We start from the raw sequence: 20,776 nt of genomic DNA on the forward strand, positions 1-20,776 counted from the left end.
CAATGCCAGATCCTTAACCCACTGAGCGAGGCCAGGGATCGAACCCACCTCCTCATGGATACTAGTCAGGTTCGTTACCACTGAGCCACAATGGGAACCCCCACTTTGTTACTTTCATCCCCATTTTACAGATGAGGAACTTGATGACACAGGGAGGTTGAGGGATTGTCTAAGGCCACACGACCCAGTGAGCTGGAATTCTAACCCATCAGCCTAGCTCCAGAACTCTTTGACTGACCAGACTGCAAAGAGTATGAATGCAACTCAAGTTGGGAGGAGGCAGGAGTTGGCCACTGCTCGGGAGTCTCTCCACCCCTCCCCCACCCCCTCCCCCGCAACATAGGACCTCAACATCCTGGACCCTCCTGCTGAGCTGAGCCTTACCTCCACAGTGATGGTGACATTGACGTCAGTCCAGAGGGCAGGCACACCACAGTCAGACACCCGCACAGTCAGCACGATGCGGCCACCCAGGGTGGGGTCAATGGCCTCTCGGTCCAAGGGCCCCAGGTTTGTAAGGATCCCTTTGTCGGGGTCCACTGAGAAGTTGTGGCTGTAGGAGCTGGGCAGCAGGCTGAAGTGCAGAAGGCTGTTGTTGGTGTCTGGCTGGTCATCGTCGTGAGCCTGTGTAGGTAAGTGGGGGACATCAGCCATCAGGTGCTCCCCAGCCCCTCCCCTGCAGTCTGGCCTCTCCCTCCAGCAATGGCCCACCAGGGCAGTAACAGGGCCTAAAGCCAGAGGGATGTCACCCAATCTCCCAGCCTCAGTCTCCCATCGAAGAGGGCTGGACCACCAGCTTGCAAGACTTTCTGAGGTCTTGAGCATGGAGGTCCTTCATTCATCCCACAAATGTTTACGACATACCTACCATATGCCTGGCTCCATTACAAGTACTGGGACTAGAGCTGTGATCAAGACAGTTCCCTTATGGAGCTGATATGGTATGGTAGTGGGGGTGGGGGCAGTGGGGAATATAATATAGACAGTCAAAATGTGAAACAAACAGACAAAAGCAAGTGTAAAGTCCAATAAGATTCGGATGTCTATTTCAGTGCTATATTTTTTAAATAGCTGAAACTCCTTTTTGCTTTTTTGCTTTTTTTTTTTAGGACCACACCTGTGGCATATGGAGGTCAAATTGGAGCTGCAGTTGTCAGCCTATGCCACAGCCACAGCAACACCGGACCTGAGCTGCATCTGTGACCTACACCTCAGCTTGCAGCAATGCCAGGTCCTTAACCTGCTGAGCGAGGCCAGGGATCGAACCCACATCCTCATGGATACTAGTTGGGTTTGTTAACCACTGAGTGTGACAGGAACTCCTGAAATGTCTTTTTTGGAAGCAGCCAGAGATGGTTTCTCCAAAACTCTGACCCTGTCTGTTCTTCCCTCGGTGCTCTGAACTCAGGCCGGTTAATTCCCCCCAGCCCTTCTCAGGGCTCATGCTGGGCATCATGGTTCTTGCAGCAGATCTGAAATGCTCCTGCCCCAAGGATCTCAGAGATTAGGGTAAGAAACATCGAGGAGCATGGAAAATGGCCCAAGTTTCAGGGCAGAGAGGTTGGAGCACCAGCCCCAGCACTGCCATTGACTGGCTGTACAACCAAAGAAGTCACTTCACCTCTTGGAGCCTCAGCCTTCTTCTGTGAAATGGGGAGCATCAGAGCATCTGCTTCACAAGTTGGTCCAGCCCCAGAAGGAGGGTAGGGCTCTATGGCTATGTGATTGTCATCCTGAGGACCCGGTTTCCTGCTTCCCTGTAAGACTCCCTTACAGAGGACTCAGCGGAGAAGATTCTGAAAGCCTCAGGACTATGGGAGAAGCTTCTCTCCAGTGTTCCTCTGGAGCCAGTAGTGGGGTTTTAATCTTACAGAGTCTGTGACCTGGCCACTGATTTCATTTCCCTTTTTGCTTTGGCCATTGGGATATTCAGTACTGAATTTTCAACCACTCCTCGAAATTGTGTGGCTCCATGTTAAACGTACCTCGTACGCTTTTAAAAATGCCATCCTTGGAGTTCCCTGGTGGTGAAGCAGGTTAAGGATCCAGCTTGTGGCTCAGGTTGCTGCTGTGGCCTGGGTTCAATCCTTGGCCTGGGAAGTTCTGCATGCCACAGGCATGGCCCCAAAAATTGCCATTCTTATTTTCTCTTTTTCCTGACTCCTTTCATATTTTTTTCCATTTTTTTTGGCCACATTGGCAGCATATGGAAGGTCCTGGGGCCAGGGATCAAATCCAAGCCACATCTGCAAACTATGGCATAGCTACCACAATGTCGGATTCTTAACCCATTGTTCCAGGCCAATGCAATCGAACCAGCAATGCCACAGAGACAAGCCAGATCATTAACCCACTGTGCCACAGCAGGAACCCCTTTTATTTTCATATTTTTTATCATACTTTTAAATATAAGCCACTTCAAATTTTTTTTTGAAACGAGGCAGGGGCCTGGATTTAAAAGAGCAGCATGTTTTTGAGGGCTTGCTCTGTGCCAAGCACTTTATATCCATTATGACTTTGGAAATAAACACTATGATGGTCTTCATTTTCCAAAGAAGAAATGACCCAGAGATATGGAGTGATTTTCTTAGGGCCACACAGCTGGGCCACCTCGACGACAGAGCCAAACTTGGTGCCCTGCCCCATCCCACCCACCAGCTCCGGGCTGGTACGAACCTGGATGGCCACAGAGACATTGCCCCCCTCCTCCTGGACAAAGATATTGTAGGAGCCGGTGACCACAGGCTTATTGTCATTGATGTCCAGCAGAATGATGTGCAGCGTGGTGGAGGACGACTGGTTCCCACCGTCTGTGGCCTGCAGGGTGAGGTAGTACACAGCCTGCTTCTCCCGGTCCAGCAGCGTACCGTTCCTCACCGTCACGGTCCCTGAGTCTGGATCCACTGCAAAGACGTCATCCCTGTGCACGGTGGCCAGATGGAGCGAATTAAGACACAAAATGCCCACTTGAATGTGAATTTCAGAGAAACAATGGGAAATATTTTAGCACATCTCATGGAGTGTCTGCAACCTACTTGTATTAAAAAAACATTCTGGAGTTTCTGTCGTGGCACAGTGGTTAACGAATCCGACTAGGAACCATGAGGTTGCGGGTTCGATCCCTGCCCTTGCTCAGTGGGTTAAGGATCTGGCGTTGCCGTGAATTGTGGTGTAGGTCGCAGACAAGGCTCGGATCCTGAGTTGCTGTGGCTCTGGCGTAGGCCGGCGGCTACAGCTCTGATTTGACCCCTGGCCTGGGAACCTCCATATGCCGCAGGAGCAGCCCAAGAAATGGCAAAAAGACAAACAAACAAACAAACAAAACCCTGATTCCTTGTTTATCTAAAATCAAAAGGTCACTGGGTACCCTATATTTTATCTGGCTACTCCAGCCCCACTGTGAGGCAGACAGGCAGGCTGGGCCGCTCGCCCACATGCTCCCCTGCCCCCCAGCCCCCCAAGACCTTACCCATTCCCTGGAAGCAGGCTGTAGGTGATGCGGCCCCCCTCCCCCGTGTCCGGATCAAAGGCCTGTGAGGCAGAGAGAGAAATAAAAGGACGCTGTTCAGAAGCCATGCACTCCTGGTCAATGGTGCAACTGATGAGGATAGGGCTGCCCTGCTTTCTGACACAAAGGGAGAAGCCCCAACACACTCAGATTTCGCACACGGACAACATACCCATGCACAGTCACGTGCGCGTACACACTGGCTGAGACTCGATGACATCAGAGTATAACAGAGACCCCAGCAGGGCCATGGTCCCAGGCCTGCCCATCTCTGTGTCCCTCCCAGCTGGGCCCGGCCCTGGTCCCGGCCCCCATCACTCACGTGGATGCTGTCGGTGACCACATAGCCAGCTTCACTGTGCTCGGAGACATTGAGGTTGTACAGGCTCTGGGGGAATGTGGGCCTGTGGTCATTAATATCTCTAAGGTAGATGGTCACCATGGCGATGGAGGAGTTCTTGCTGACCGAGTCCGTGGCCACCACCTAAGGATGACAGTGGAGAGAGGCAGTGGCATTGGGACTGGGGCACCCCATGGCCTGCTCCCTCCCTGGTGCCCCAGAGCACCCCTCACCTGCACCCACATCACCATCTGCTGCTCGTAGTCCACCTGCGATGGTGTTTTCACCAGCACCTGCACTTCCACTGAGCCCGCCGCCCGCTCCGGGGAGACGCTGAAGGCTTCGGCATCGGGGCCCTCCAGGGACAGCCAGAAGGTGCCATTGCTACCCTGTTGAGGTGAGCTGTATATCAGGGACTCCACTCCCGCAAGGTACCCCACCCCCCGCCTCTTTCTCCCAATCCCTAGCCATAGGCTCTTGCTCGCTGAAGTCCCATGAGAGGGGCCTCTCAAAAAACTGAGGCAAGAGGGCCCCGGGACGGTGGGCTGGTCACCAGTTCCTGTAAATGTAGGGTCATCAGAAGACTTCCCCTGGACTGCAGAGACTGAGCCTGGACACACCTCCCTCGCTCCCTTTGAGTCTTCCTTACCAGTCATCACTCACCACCCTCCACCACCCACGCCAACGCCAAACACCACCAATGCCCAACATCAGCCCACCACCCATACCCGCTCCACTCCACACCCATCCTCCATGAAACGCCAACCACCAACTCAACACACCCACCCACTTATCACCACCCAACATCATCCTCCATGCAACACTTTGTACCAACTCATTATCAAACAATACTACCAAACACCAACCATAGCTAATCAGCATTCACTACTACCCAAATCACTCAAGGTCAACCTCCTCTTAAGAATACCTCCATCTTGGAGTTCCCGTCATGGCTCAGTGATAATCAACCTGACTAGTATCCACGAGGATGTGAGCTCAATCTCTGACCTCGCTCAGTGGTTAGGGATCCGGTGTTGCCATGAGCTGTGGTATAAGTCGCAGACACGGCTCGGATCTGGCATTGCTGTGGCTGTGGCGTAGGCCTGTGGCTACAGCTCTGATTTGACCCCTAGCCTGGGAACCTCCATGTGCCACAGGCGCAGCCCTAAAAAGACAAAAAAAAAAAAAAAAAAAAAAAAAAAGGGAGTTCCCGTCGTGGCGCAGTGGTTAACGAATCCGACTAGGAACCATGCGGTTGCGGGTTCGGTCCCTGCCCTTGCTCAGTGGGTTAACAACCCGGCGTTGCCGTGAGCTGTGGTGTAGGTTGCAGACGCAGCTCGGATCCCTCGTTGCTGTGGCTCTGGCGTAGGCCGGTGGCTACAGCTCCGATTCAACCCCTAGCCTGGGAACCTCCATATGCCGCGGGAGCGGCCCAAGAAATAGCAACAACAACAACAAAAAGACAAAAAAAAAAAAAAAAAAAAAAAAGAGTACCTCCACCTTAAGACTCACTCACACTACTCTGTACCCAACACTGCCCATATCCCTCAGTATCCAGTACTACCTCAACACCCCTCAACTTCACCATCCCCCCGCCACCTCACTCTACTCAACACCACCAAAAATTACATTCCATTCACCATTACCCAGCATCCAGGACCAATCTCCACTCAACACTGCCTTTCTGTTCCCCACCACCTAGCTTCACTCTGAACACAAAACTAGCTACCAGCTCAGCATCATCCACCATTTCCATATGTCACCTAACAACTCCAATTTTCACCACCACTCATGGTCGGCCGCACTGTCATCACACTCCCCCGCCCCCTGCCAACAGTTCATCTCTTCCCTCCACCCCCCCGCCCGCCATGCACTGTGGTACCTCATTCTGCTGGTCACCCCCCTCCCCGGCAATGGCCCACCATCCATCCCACCCATGCCACTCCTTATCAGGGAGCCCCTGCCTTGTCTGGGTCGTAGACCACCATGGTGAGGTCATCAATGGGGATGCGGGTGGAGGAGTGTTCGTCCACGTAGCCAGTGAAGTTGACTTGAGCCTCTTGGGGGGTGAAGGTGCAGGTCGAGAGGCTGCAGTTGTAAAACTCAGGTTTGTGGTCATTGACGTCTGTCACTCTCAGTGTGACCCATATGCTCACCTTGGCCTCCTGCCCATAGATATTGAGGTTCTTCTCGGTGGCCTGGAAGCAGAGCAGGGCCGGGGGGAGAGTGTGCAGAGGTCAGAGAACCAGCTTTCAGAGAGAGCTGAGATCAAAGATCAGAGTTTAGAGAATAGAGGTGCAAAGGGGACAGTGGGCCCTCCTCACTCACCGTGACCTGCACCTGAACCTCCTCATCTTCCTCTAGCAGCTGCTCTCTGTCCAGGGTACTGCTGACCTCGATCACCCCGTCTGATGTGATCTTAAACCAGTCGGGCCTTGTGGAGTCTAGCAAGAGGCAGCAGGAGCAGTTGTTTTCAGTGGCTCTGACAGAGCCCCCCCATCCCTTCCCTTGCCCCAGCCCCAGCCTTGGGACACCCCGCTCTCACTGGAGATGCTGTAGATCACAAGGTCATTGATGCCTCTGTCACTATCCATGGCCTCCACCTTCAGCACCGAGGTTCCCTGCCAGAACGTGTGGTCAGTGGCCACGTCCTTTCCCCACATCCCATCTCCACCCAGACCCCTCCAGATCCCCAGCACACCTGGGGTGCATCCTCAGCCACAGAGGCTGAGTAAAACTCCCTGACAAACTGGGGGTCCAGGTCTGGCTGGTCAATGACAGAAATGGACACGAAGACAGGCGAGGAGCACTGGACGATAATGCTGTTGTTGTACAGGCCGCCCGAGTCCTGCGGGGAAGTGTGTCTCCGTGAGCCTGGGCCTCGGGTCCCAGTGCCTCCACCCCCCGCCGGCACCCCCACTCACACAGGCCTTCAGCTCCAGCTGATAGAATGCACTCTTGTTGTTGTAGCTGAGGCTGCCATTGAGGATGATGGAGCCGTTGGGCAGGATGCTGAAGAGGTACTCACTCCCATCTGAGCTAGGGATGACCTGAGGCAGAGCACAGTCTGGCCAGGCTTCCCCAGGATGGCCCTGCCCCCTAGACCTGCTCTGAGAGACCTGGGATCGAATTCCAGCTCTGCTCTTGATCTCACCAGGTCACTGAACCTCTCTGAGCCTCGGTTTCCATTTCTGGAAAATGGGTTCAGCTATTGCCTCAATGGGATGAAAGGAGGGTCAAGGGAGCTAAGGTAAGTGCCTGGCACATAGTAGGGTCTCAATGTCAGGGGCTGGGGCTAGCAAATGTGCCTTCATGGGAACTGGGTCTCCCACACAACCCCAGTTGTCTGTGTGAACTTGGATAAGACCCTGGACCTCTTGGAGCCTTGATTTTTTCTTCTCTGAAGCTGAGAGTGCCTCAGCCATCAGGTGATGTGACACGTACCTGGCAGGGACTTCGACAGTGCCCCAGGCAAGAGGGTGGGAAGAAGGGTTCAGTTCCCAGCAGGCACCCTCCTGAGGTGGCTGGGTCAAGTGAGGTCCAGAGGGAGCCCAAGGAAGCCATCCTCCTTAAGATCCCCTCAGGTTGTATGGGAGATGCTGCCCCCTGGTGGTTATGAGGAGAGGTGGGGCCCACACTCCCACGTGGACCTGCATAGGCTTACCCTCTCTATGGAGTACACCACAGCACCAGCAGACCCCGTGTCTTTGTCCACAGCCAGCACAGAAAACACCACGGAGCCAACCGGCAGGGTCTGCAACAAGGGTCTTGTCACCTATGAGCTCCAATCCATCTCCTCCATGCCCGAGCACATCACGCCCCCTCCCGGAGTTTCCGTGTCCCCAGCTAGACCTTCTAGAACCTGAAACCCAGTGCTCCACAGATGTTTCCCTTTCCTTCCCACCTGGGATAGGCTTCTAGAGGCATCTGGATGGAGGCAGGGAGCAGGGTCCCCTCCTCTCCTCTCTCCAGACAGCCTCACACCACCAAAGCTGGCTTCTGATTGGCAGAGCCCCTCAGGACCAGCATGAGCCGTCATCATTCCAGAATCCAGGTTGTGACTCCTCCCTGCATAAGCATCCCTGTGAGTTCTCACTAGCCTCCAGCAGTAGGTTCCAGACAGCATCCTGCCAAGCTGGAACATTCTTTTGCGAGGCCTTTGCCCCCAGACCTGTCCACACCCTCACTGATTCCACAAGGCGGCCAAAGAGATCTTTGAAAATCCTGACCCAGACCACATCACTCTTGTGCTCAAAACCTGCTAGTGGTTCCCCCCATTCTACCCGGAATACGGTCCAGAATGCCTCCATGGCCCCTGCAGGGTCAGACCACTGCCCACCTCTCTGACCTCACCCTCCATTCTCCATCCATACCAGCTTCCTGGCTGTGCCCAGGATGCTTCAGGCTGATTCTCATCTCAGAGGCTTTGCAGCTGCTGTTCCTTGCCTGGAATATCCTTTTCCTGGAGCAGCCTATGCAGGCTCCTCAACATTTAGGTCTGCTCAAATGTCACCTACCCAAAGAAGCCTTTCCTGACTGACTCAACCTAAAGCAGAGGCTTCCTCAGTCACTTTGTCCCTCGTTGCCCTCTTTTATGCTCCTCCTAGAACTTAATACTATCTGAAATAATCCTGTTTGTTTACTGTTTTGTCCATTAGTGTCTGTGCTCTTCACTACGATGTGAGCTACTGAGGGTGGAGAGCAAGTCTGTCTTCACCGGATAACCTCAGCACCAAGGACAGTGCCTGACAAAAAGTAGGTGCTCTATCAGAGACTGTGCAACGGCAATCTGGACTGATCCACCTTCTGTCTGGTCTAGTGACAGGATAGGGAGAGGGGAAAGTGGGGCACCTCTCAGGTCTTTAAAGCCACGCGGTAATGAAGATTCAGGAGTGGTGCTGTGACCATTGGGGAACCTCCTTCCTGCCCATGCAGTTCAAGTGGAGCTGCCCTCCTTGCTAGAGAGCAAGACCCATGATGCAGACCTAGGCAACCTGAGCATTCCATACCCCTCAACTGATGGGCACCTGACCCAAAATGGGCCAATGAGAGTCAGCCCTGGGGGTTTGGTTGGGACCATTGAAAAAGAGACAGTCTGTGTTGAAATTGCAAAGCTGGGAAGTTCCCACTGTGGCTCCGTGGTAACAAACCCGACTAGTATCCATGAGGACGTGGGTTTGATCCCTAGGCCCGCTCAGTGGGTTAAGGACCCGGCATTGCTGTGGCTGTGGTGTAGGCCGATAGCTACAGCTCTGATTTGACCCCTATCCTGGGAACTTCCATATGCCATGGGTGCAGCCCTGAAAAGCAAAAAATAAAGAAAAATTATAAATAAGAAGAAAAGAAAGAAATTGCAAAGCTGGTAGGATGTGAGCCCAAAGCTGCTGGGGGACACTTTTATCACCATAAGGGAGAAGTGTTCCCCCCCACCTCAGCATGGAGGCAACAAGAGAAGTACAGCTGAGGGGTGGAGAGAAATCTCTTCTTGATGACACAGCTTGAGTACCTGGATGCAACCAGGCCTGAAGACAGATATACTGCTAAATTTTTCAGATATATAAGAAACTCAATTCCTCCCCCCGACCCCCACTACCATAATCCAGTCTAATGGACTGCAAAATGTTGCTGTAACTATTGTACATGGAGTTACAGGCAAAGCCCCTGAATTTGGTTCCTACAGCTACTCTTTCTAGGAGGTGCTCTTCCCAATCCTAGATGCCTTGCTGGCTGTCTCTGGTCCTTCCCACTCTGAGTAGATTTTGGGGATGCCTGCATCCCACACACACACCCTGTTAAGGCACATGTTACCTCGTTGATGCTGGTGGAGAAGTCTGTGTTCTGGAAAACAGGTGCATTGTCATTTCTGTCCTCCACGATCACCTGCATTTCCTTTTGCACCTGCAAATGAGAAAGCCCAGGTGAGCCCAGAAAATGTAGGAGCCTGAGAAAACAAAGTGAAGAGTGTCTGGATGGGAGTGCAAGTAGGCACAACTTATCAGGTGAACAATTAGGTAGTGTCTGGGGTGATTTTTTATTTGATAGCATTTCAAGTATAGTACCAAGAACTTCCAATACCCTTCATGCAGATTTATCCCTTATTTAGTTTCTCTCTCTCTCCACACATTTACTGAACTATTGTGGAACTCGTTAGGTCATTTTAAAAATCTAAAATGTGTCTGTCCTCTTATAAGAATGTTCCTTTTAGCTTTTTGGCCATAGCATAAAGCTGTGAAAAACCTAAGTGTTGAGGAGACCAGCTAAGCATCATGGTACATCCCACACTGGGCTATAGCCATGCAGGAAAAGGGGGGACTTGTGTGCAGTTGCAGAAAGTACTCCAAAGCCGATGGTTGGGTGGATAAGGCAGTTCAAGACCATACGTGCAAAAGTTCCCGCTGTGGCACAGTAAGTTAAGTATCTGACTACAGGGGCTTAGGTTGCTGTGGAGAAGCAGGTTGGATCCCTGACCCAGCACATTGGGTTAAAGAATCCAGCATTGCTGCAGCTATGGACAGGTCACAGCTATGGCTTGGATTCAACCCCCGGCTGGGAACTTTCATGTACCATAATGCAGCAATTAAAAAAAAGAAGGAAGGAAGGAAGGGGAAAGGCCATGTGTGCAATAGGATCCCAGCTTGGTTTCCGAAAACACAGCCAAAACTACAATCTTTCTTTTGTGGATACGTATATCAACACTTAGTGAGGAATAGAAAAGTACATGGTGATGGCGGACACTTCAGGTGGGAGTGGGCCGGGAAGGGTTGCTCAAGGGAACTTGAGCTTTATCTGCAATTTTTTTTTTTTTTTTTGCCCTTTTATAATGGCTGCATTTGTGGCACAGGGAAGTTGCCAGGCTAGGGGTCAAATCAGAGCTGTGGCTTTCTGCCTACACCACAGCCACGGCAACACCAGATCCAAGCCGCATCTATGACCTACACCAAAGCTCACAGCAACACCAGATCCTTAACCCACTGAGCAGGTCCAGGGATTGAACCCACATCCTAATGGATATTAGTTGGGGTCTTAACCTTTTGAGCTACAATGGAAACTCACTGCAATTTTTAAAATGTTTCCAGAGAGAAAGTATTTATGAATATCCAAGTCATTAAAATGATTTATTTTAAATGGATGAGGAACAGGTCGTAAACACAAAACTTCCAACTTTCACACATGAGACACAGCTGTATAAGTGTGTGAATGAGAAATATGAACACTGAGATCAACCCATTCAGCCAAAGGAGTTGAAAGTAATGACCTCAGTGCGGAGAAAGTAGGGAGGTATTTGGTGCTTGTTTATTACTGTATATATTAATACAAATTAATAATGTAATTAATGATAGTAGATATACAGAATGGACATACAAAGGATAAACTATATATTTATATAATTAAAATAAATAAATAATAAAATCTTGGTAATACTGTGTGACCAAAAATGGACAAGTGGAATTTTGATAAAAAGAAATATTCAATTTGATTTTTGCTAATTGGGGCTCACTCTGCTTATTTGAGTTGGGAGATATGATTAGCAGTGGGCCTTCAGTCCCCTGCCCTCTGATCCCTGAACCACCCTCCCCTCCCCACTCTGACTCACTGGGTTATTGTGATTGTCGCTCACAGAGATGTTGATGGAGAACCAGTAGAGTGTCTGCAGCAGGCAGAGAGAAGGGGACCAGGGTGAGTCCCATTTGAATGCCCACGGGGGCCCTCCCGACCTCCCCGGCCCCATCCGGAGGTCTTCCCACATGGCTTGCCCTTACTTCGTAGTCCAGAAGGTTGGCCAGCTTCACTTCCCCAGTATCCCGGATGACATTAAAGAAGTAAGCATATAAGCCACTAATCCCATACGTCAGAGCATCCTGGTCCTGGTCCTGAGCTACCAACCAGAAAGCCTCAGCACCTGGAGACGAGACAGGGAACACCCAGGGTCCATGGCCACCTAGCTCAATGCTGGCCTTGCCGAGCTGCCCACAAGACCCACAAGACCCACAAGAAGGTTTAACTTCTTTTAAAGTTAGAAGGGCCAAGACATGGAAACAATCTAAATGTCCATCAATGGATGAATGAATACAGAAAATGTGATGTATATATACAATGGATATTTTCAGCCATAAAAGAGTGAAATCTTGCCATTTGGAACAACATGGCTGGACCTATAGGGCATTCTGCTAAGTGAAATAAGTCAGAGAAAGACAAATCCTGTAGGATCTCACTTACATATGGAATCTAAAGACAAAAAGACAAAAAGCCAAGCTCATAGCAATAGAGAACAGATTGGTAGCTGCCAAAGGTGGAGTGGGGGGGAATGAGAAATAGATGAAGGAGGTCAAAAGGTACAAATTTCCAGTTACAAAATAAATAAGTCCCAGGGATGTAATGTATAGCATGGTGACTGTAGTTAATAAAACTGTATTACATATTTGAAAATTACTAAGAGAATAGGTCTTAAAAGTTCTCATCCCAAGGGGGGGGAATTCTGTAACGATATGTGGTAACAGATTTTGTTGTTGTTGTTTTGTTTTGTTTTTTCATGGCTGTACCTGCAGCATACAGAAGTTCCCAGGCCAGGGACTGAATCCAAGCCACAGCTGCAACCTACGCCACAGCTTCAGCAACCTCAGATCCTTTAACCTGCTGCACCGGGTGGGATCAAACCCATGCCTCCTAAGCAAACCTTGCCTCTGCAGTGGGATTTTTTTTTTTTCTCCTAGGGCCACACTCAAGGCACATGGAGGTACCCAGGCTAGGGGTCCAATCAGAGCTACAGCTGCCAGCCTATGCCACAGCCACAGACACATCAGATCTGAGCCATGCCTGCAACCTACACCACAGCTCAGCTTACAGCAACGCCTGATCCTTAACCCACTGAGCAAGGCCAGGGATTGAACATGCAACCTCACGGTTCCTAGTCCAACTCATTTCCACTGAGCTATGATGGGAACTTCTGCAGTGGGATTCTTAACCCACTGCACCACAGAGGGAATTCCTAATAGATGTTAACTAGATTTATTGTGGTAAACATTTTGAAATATGTACAAATACCATATCATTATGCTGTACACCTGAAATTAATATAATGTTATATATCAATTATACCTCATTTTTAATAGTAAAAAAATTAGAAGGAAAAATTATTATAACCTAGCCCATAGGGTATTTGTCTTTATGCCAATAAAGTATATTAAATACACTTTTAATATATTTTTCTGGAAGAAGAGGCTCACAAAAGCAAAAGTGCTAGAATGGGTGACATGTGTTGATGTTGCCCAGCACCCAGCCTGAGGTCTCAGGGAACCAGTCCTCCCCTTCCTGCCCATGATAGACCTTTAGGGACTGTCTGGGCAGCATACTTGTAATCTGCTTGCTTGCTTTCTTTCTTTCTTTCTTTCTTTCTTTCTTTCTTTCTTTCTTTCTTTCTTTCTTTTCTTTCTTTCTCTCTCCCTCTCTCTCTCTCTCTCTCTCTCTCTCTCTTTCTTTCTTGGTCTTTTTGCCTTTTCTAGGGCTGCTCCGGCGGCATATGGAGGTTCCCAGGCTAGGGGTCTAATCGGAGCTGTAGCCGCCAGCCTACACCACAGGCACAGAAACTTGGGATCTGAGCCAAGTCTGCAACCTACACCACAGCTCACAGCAACGCCAGATCCTTAACCCACTGAGCAAGGCCAGGGATCGATCCCTCAACCTCATGGTTCCTAGTAGGATTCGTTAACCACTGAGCCACGACAGGAACTCCAGAATCTGCTCTTCTTTAATCAAACAATCCTGGATCTTCCAGAAACTCCTTGGAAAGCTAGGTCACAGTCCCCCCACCCCAGCTCCTCTCCTCCACGAAGACCATCAGTCTTGAAAGATGTCAGTGTCTACATTATATTTCTCGGTGGTGAGACATACTGTCATTTTAATGACTTCCAGAGGATGGAGGGAGTTACATGTTAAGTGACTACCTCAAATATAAGACACCTCCTGATTCAGAAATGTCAAAATGCAAAATGATATGGCCCTTATACCCAAGGAAATATGGGATGCGAGTGGGTGTGTATAAATCCTCCTCTGTACACATGTGTCCATGGGCATAGAAAGATGGATAGGGGACGAAATGCTTTCTTCAAAATCTGTCTGAAAAAGAATTAAATGTAACAAATAAATCAGTAAGAGATACAGAAATAAAAGGCATATAGTAGGTCTCTGTTACTAGACTCAAATTTGATACACAATGTATTTTAAAGTCTGCCTGACAAAACTTAACTATTGTACAGTGTTAGTGTCAGGAAAACAGGTTTTGCGTAGGAGAGAAAGGGTGAGGAATGACTACAAGGGGAAAGATGGGATCAGAATGTTGGCAAGATCCTATTTCCTGACGGTTACATGTGGTATTCAGTATGCTTCCCGGTACTACACTTCAAAATAAAAGGGCTAAATAACAATTTTTAAAAAACCTAACTGAAAATGCTTTCACATCCCAAGAGAGCCATAGAATTCAACTCAGCAAGGAGGAAATTACCCTTTGCTTTAAGAAAGTCCAGAGAGGGGTCTTGTGGTTATAAATAAAAGACCCTCACTTGTTGTGACTGAGATAAGACCTGACAGTAAAGGGTTACCCAAGAGAATGGAGATCTTGAGGGCAGTTGGGTTACATAATTTGTGACATTTATTGGGTATGTCAAACAGCTATGAAAATATATGTAAAAAAAAAAAAAAAGAAAGAAAAAGGGAGTTCCCGTCGTGGCGCGGTGGTTAACGAATCCAACTAGGAACCATGAGGTTGCGAGTTCGGTCCCTACCCTTGCTCAGTGGGTTAAGGATCCAGCGTTGCCGTGAGCTGTGGTGCAGGTTGCAGACTCGGCTCGGATCCGGCATTGCTGTGGCTCTGGCGTAGGCCAGTGGCTACAGCTCCGATTGGACCCCTAGCCCGGGAACCTCCATATGCCGCGGGAGCGGCCCAAAGAAATAGCAAAAAAAGATTAAAAAAAAAAAGAAAAGAAAATATATGTAAAACATCTTTAAAGTGCATATACAACTTCTTTATTATACAAAGAACATTCATAGATATCAAATAGTTTGGCCTCAGCCCAGTCCTCCAGGGAGGATTGTGCCATCTCAGAAACTATCACCTCCCTCATCCCGGGTTCTAAACCTTTATTAATATAAACTTTAGTAACCTTTACTGTCCTGGCAACCACATCTAAATGGATGTGGCCTTTGTGGCTGAAAAACCCGTTACCGTCCTTTCTTCATGTAGCCAGACCTAGGCTTCTGGATCCCAAGGCAGACTCTGGGTTTTACCTTCGTTGATGCAGTCTCTTGCTTTATCAAATAGCTTTAGGCATCTGGGGTCTCAATTCTGACACTGCAGCAAAGACTTAAAATTACCACCTAATATTCAAAACCCCCTTCTTTCAGAGCAATAGAATCCCAGATTTTGAGCTGGGCCCATAGCCAACTAAAAGAAAGACTTCATTTCTCAAGTTTCCTTGCAGCTAGGGCATGTGGCTAAGTTCTGGCCAATGAGATGTGAGCAGAAGTAAAATCTGAAGCCCTGTCCTTATAAGAAAGGGATGAGGCTTCTTGGCCCCTTCCCCCTACCCCCACCTCTCAAGCTGGAATAGGGTGTGGCACGGGCCATCTAGGACCAGGTGATGAGGGCTATGCCTGGAAAGGGGAGGCAAAGCCTGGAAATGGAAGGAGGGTCCCTGACACCAGAAGCATAGAGCAAGGAACAGCCTGATGGAACAGAGCCTCTCTCAGGCCTGGACTTGCTATTCTAATGACTAGGTAAGAGAATAATAAACCTTGACTGCAGGGAGCCGAGAAAATGCAGGGACTCAAAACAAGGACCTTGCCTGATGGCAGAAAAACCTGAAGGCAGGTTCCTAACCAAGGAAGGGAGCTCACCTGAACGGCACATGCCAAAGGTGGACTTCTGGTCAGGATAAAAGCCTGCCTGTATGGTACAAGCCGAGGGCAGGCCTCAGGTTACACAGCTCTCATTTTGATGTTTATGGGGAAGAATTGGGGCTTTCCTGGGAAAGCAATTTCCATGTTTGCGCCGGAGAACATGGATTGTTTCTCGGGTGACCTAGTTTTTCCTGCTGCTTTATTTGTTATTAAGTTTTCCTCAGTCTTTCCTGATTATTTACTTATTATTCTTATTTTCCATTCTTATTTTCCTGTGGTGATTTGTGATTTAACAAAGTTACAACAATAATATAATAAAAATTTCATCCCAAGGGACTTTTCCCTATTCATATCCAACTTAATTAATATATAATGTTTATCTACTAACTAGTTACAGTAAACTTTAGAGTCAGGATTTTAATGAGGTTCCTAAAAGTTAGACATATTATTCTTGATCAAAAGACACCTAGATATGAGTTATAAAAGCTTTTAAGTGATAGCTAGTTATATTTTCTTACACTGTCTCCTTGCCATAACACTTTAAAGATAAGCACCAGTCTAAAAACAAGATTTGTGAATGCCCAATTCTTGTGTCTGTGACCTCTTCAACTTGTGGAGACTTGCTGGCCATGGGATGATTTGTACCGAGTCTCCTCCTTTCCACATGATGTATTGTACCTAATTGCCCTTAAATTGTACTCACTAAATTTAGTTAAGACAAAGATGTTAGAACGTGATGTATAGCTGCTGTACCATGTAAAAGTTAACCAATATACTTTTAACACTGTGATGTAATCTGTAGTGAAAAACTGTCTGTATAATCAACCACTTATGCCAATAAAATTTGAGCAGTCCAGCACCCTGAAAGAAGGGACAAAGAGGCTGTCTCCGTATGTACCTTCGCCAATGCCATGTCCCTCTCCTATCGGGAAAAGGTGTACACTCCCTGGCCACTGGAGCTGGCCTCCGGCACTTGACCTTGCTTACACCTCTGTTATTTGGGGTCTTTTATGCACAGCTGACCCCGAAACCCAATAAACATAGTCATCTATGGTTTCTGCTTTTTAACCCCATCCCATCTGTTGGGAATGTGGCATCCAGTTCCTATGGCTTCATCCAAAACGATGTGTCCCAAACATCATTCGCTCCTGCACATTGCCAAGATCTTGACCCTATCCATGTCTCATAGTTTATGACCTTTCTGTTTTTGGCCACACCCAAGGCATGTGGAATTTCTGGGGTCAGGGATTGAACCTGAGCCACAGCAGTGACAACACCAGTTCCTTGACTCACTGCACCATCAGGGGAACTCCTATGACCCTTCTTTTAATTAATTAATTAATTTGTTTATTTATTTATTTTTGTCTTTTTGCCTTTTCTAGGGCTGTTCGGATGGAATATAGAGGTTCCCAGGCTAGGGGTCTAATTGGAGCTGTCATCACCGGCCTACGCCACAGCCACAGCAACAGAGGATCAGAGCCACGTCTGCAACCTACACCACAGCTCACAGCAACGCCAGATCCTTAACCCACTGAGCAAGGCCAGGGATTGAACCTGCAACCTCATGGTTCCTAGTCGGATTCATTAACCACTGCATCACGACGGGAAGTCCTTGATTTATTTTAAAAGCAACCTTTAGATTGCTGCTGTAAATGAAAAACCCATCTCACTTGCCATAGGTGGAAGGTAACTCTACAAAGACAACAAGAGCAAAGCAAAGCTATTAACTTCTGGTGAGATGTGTGTGTGAGCCTCTGAGCCTAAGGCCTGCTCTCTCTCTCACTCTGTCTCTGTTTTTAAAAAATAGCAGGGGATGGGGGGAGATTAGCAAGTGAGAGAGGTAGAAGAGATATAATGGTACCAAATCCGTACTTCTTCCTTGGGGAAATTGGAAAGACTGAAAGAGAGATGGGAAATGAGAAGAATGTTCTCTTGGGGTGAGTCTTGATTATCTGATGCTAGATGAGGGCCCTTGACCCAAAAGCTGAAAAGAAGAAAGCGAATTTTTGGAACAAACTCCCTTCAGGCCACCTTTGCCCCATGATGAGCCAAGGAGCTGCAAGGCTGGGCAGCAAACCCGCAGGGGGAGCCCCTGGGACCCTCTTGTGAGTAAAGGCTTGGCGCAGTCTGGACTCAGGGATGGTAACTCACCCACTGGTAGATCCTCAGGCAGGGTCACTGCCGACATGTTGGACAGGAACGTCGGGGCCACATTGGCTGCCACTGTAGGGACACAGAGCGCTGACACATGGGGACTTCCCTCCATAAAATCTGACTTCCTACCTGCCCCTATGGGAGCCCATGCCAGTCCTACTGGCCAACCTTCCTCCCAGCTTACACGCTCTGGCCTAGATTCCTCCCAGGGCCACCAAGCATGAGACTGGACTGTAGGAACTGGTGTTTGCTGATGAAGCAGCACCCTCCCCCACCACGTCCGGAGGATTCTGCCAAGGGTCCCCAGGTTAGTGCTGCACTGGTTGGGGAGGGGAGGTACCCACCAGACACTATGAGGGCAGGAAGCAAGAGGCAGGAAAGCCACGGCCACGCCATCACTTCTGGAGGGACCTGTTGGAAGAAAGATATCAGGGTGGGGGGGCACCTATACCCAGGTCTCCCTACTATGCTGAACCCCACTTGTCTGGGGCTGACCCAGGCCCACTCACCACTGTAACTCAAGGTGCTCCCCCAAGACCCCATCAAGTTCTACCCATGTGCTAGATGTTCCAGGGTAGGGGGAGTCAAAAGGGGACACAGCAGGAAGGAACAGGGTAGTTGAGCCTGGTCTAGAGCCCCAGCCTGACACTGACCCTGAACTTGACCCAGAGTTCAGTGCCCACTGTGTAGAAGTCATGGATCCAAGTACACTGGAGGCATAATCTTGTTATTGCAACAACAATGAGGAGGCTGCAAAGAGGGGCTTGCCTAAGGCCACACAGAGAATCAATGGCAAGACCATGCTCTAAACACAAGACTCCAGAATTCATCCCTCAACCACTACACTTGCCTGCCTATTTGAAGTGTCCAATTTAATAGCATTCTTCAAACTCAGAGGCCTTAGGAGGGACTGTGACTCATCCAGGAACATCCAGAGACTCTGTGGGTAGGCAGGGCCCTTTGTCCCACTTTCTGACATTATTAATATCAGCCTTTGCAGCCTTTCTCAAAGTGTTCTCCCAACCCTAAGATGCCCCTAGCAGGAGGGGTCTCTAGTCAAGTCAGTTTGGGAAGGGCTCTGTGTTCCTCTTGTTGATTGAGAGCTGAGTAGGGACCCTTGGAAAACCCTCTCTGGCTCAGTCTTCTTGATCATTTTATGTTGCAATCTGTCCTTCATCCAGGAAAGGGGGACTTCAATTCATTATCATCAAGAGATATATGAACCCCCAAGACTCTTTCATCCCAAAAGACAATTAATATGTGATACTAAAGCAAGGGGGAGAACAAGATAAGTTCCACAAATGTTCCTTGATCTCTGTCAAGAAAATGTGCCTGCTTGCATCTGTGTAATCATTCCATAAGGCAGGACTTTTTACTGCACACTCTTTTGTACCTTTTGGATTTTGTGCTAAGTGAATACATTAACTTTTCCAAAGATAAATTAAAGCTATAAAGCACACAAAGGAACACAGTGGCTGCCAAGCACCCTCGCTGGGTCCCAGGCAGCTCCCCCTCTTGCCCCAGCACAGGTGAGGGCTGGGGCATCTTCCAGAGGAGCCCAGCTCTAAGCTCTGGGAGAGCCAGGAAGGAGGGACCCCCAACCCACAGCAGAGGAGCCAAATGGCTCCCAGAGCTGAACCTTGACCATGAAACACATCAAAAAGCAGAACTCCTCTCCCTCATACCACCTACCCCTCATCCCAGTCCCTGCATCAGGGACAACCCTTCACCTGAATGTCCCACATCCAATCCGTTTCCTATATCTCTTACATTTCACTCCATTGCAGAGCGGCCTTCCTCCCTCCCCAGCTCAGCCTTCCCCAAGGTCTCCTTTCCTTCTGGCTCTCTAATCCAATCCACTCAACTGAAATTATCCACTCTCACTCCCTCTAATGACCTCCTGCCTCTGTTCCAAAACTTTCAGTGGCTCCCCATTGCCAAATTGCATGAAAAGGCATCTCACAGGCCATCCAGGCCATAAGCACCACTTACCCTTCCCAGCCACCCCTCTAATCACTCCCTGCTTCACTCCCTCACACTTCTCATGCCCACTGATCCACTCTACTTTCCCTCATTTTGCATATGCAGTTCCCTCTCTCTGGAATGCTTCTTTGCTGCCCCGTGAGCAGCTCCAAGGTCATCTTCTGTCCAGACAGTCCCTCAATGTTCCTGCAGGAAAAACTGACTCCTTCACCTGTCATGAGCTCACAGGACTCTGCTTAGACTCTAGCCTGATCTCTGGAGCTCTCAGGGTCCATTACCTCTTTGCAGATCAGCCTCTCCCTCCAGATCAGGAGAGAGGGGAGGGCAAGGTACGGACCTGACTCCTCTCGGTGACCCCAGGTACCAGCCCAGGGCTGAGCTCAGGGCAAGCCAAGGGGCAATTCTGAAGCAAACAAATGGGTGTATCAGTGAATCACTGTAACCCCAGCGGCCTGGCGAGAAACACCTGTGAGATGGGGCAGAGTGTGAGGGGTAAGCCTATGGTGCAAATCCTGTGTAATCTTGGGCAAGGAACTTAACCTCTCTGGGCCCCCATTCACTCACCTATAAATTGGGACTACCAACAGCACCTACACTATGGGGTCTGTCTGAGGCTTCCACAGTACCTGGCTCAAGGTTAAGTGAGCAAATTAAATTAAATTAAATTAAATGTCAGCAATTATTATCATGGAGGAAATAAAGTTCTGTCTTAGACCTCTTTATCACTGGGGGCCGCAGATTCTGCCCTTGCCAGCCTTGGTCATCTCACATGCCCTTCTTGGTTAGTGTCCCCGAGATGGCCAGAGGGACCCTGGCTCCAGTTTGGCCACCATCCTCTGGGCTTGGCTTGTCTCTACCTGCCCTAGAGTTCTAGCCTGAGCCTTCCCCATCTAACTCAG

At 49.2% G+C, this 20,776-nt stretch overlaps 1 protein-coding gene across 5 annotated transcripts in view; it reads right to left on the minus strand.

Annotated features, from left to right (window-relative positions):
* Positions 1–20,776, minus strand: part of CDHR2 (cadherin related family member 2) — a 53,755-nt gene that overhangs the window by 11,742 nt on the left and 21,237 nt on the right. For all 5 annotated transcript variants that reach the window (XM_085013781.1, XM_085013783.1, XM_085013782.1 and 2 more), the window contains 16 exons: positions 18,239–18,305; positions 17,892–17,963; positions 11,609–11,748; positions 11,443–11,496; positions 9,657–9,746; positions 7,513–7,602; positions 6,773–6,898; positions 6,550–6,696; positions 6,394–6,469; positions 6,177–6,292; positions 5,813–6,046; positions 4,082–4,237; positions 3,831–3,992; positions 3,470–3,531; positions 2,677–2,920; positions 385–624 (listed from right to left, as the gene is read on the minus strand). In XM_085013781.1, coding sequence (XP_084869907.1) covers positions 385–624; positions 2,677–2,920; positions 3,470–3,531; positions 3,831–3,992; positions 4,082–4,237; positions 5,813–6,046; positions 6,177–6,292; positions 6,394–6,469; positions 6,550–6,696; positions 6,773–6,898; positions 7,513–7,602; positions 9,657–9,746; positions 11,443–11,496; positions 11,609–11,748; positions 17,892–17,963; positions 18,239–18,290 — 2,061 coding nt within the window. In that variant the 5' untranslated portion in view covers positions 18,291–18,305. The remainder of the gene's footprint in view (positions 1–384; positions 625–2,676; positions 2,921–3,469; positions 3,532–3,830; positions 3,993–4,081; positions 4,238–5,812; positions 6,047–6,176; positions 6,293–6,393; positions 6,470–6,549; positions 6,697–6,772; positions 6,899–7,512; positions 7,603–9,656; positions 9,747–11,442; positions 11,497–11,608; positions 11,749–17,891; positions 17,964–18,238; positions 18,306–20,776) is intronic.

This window comes from Sus scrofa, chromosome 2 (assembly GCF_054392235.1).
Source record: "Sus scrofa isolate SSC_HxYL_T2T_F1_AM1 chromosome 2, Sscrofa_HxYL_maternal_Yorkshire_Landrace_v2.0, whole genome shotgun sequence".
NCBI classification, from domain to species: Eukaryota; Metazoa; Chordata; class Mammalia; order Artiodactyla; family Suidae; genus Sus; species Sus scrofa.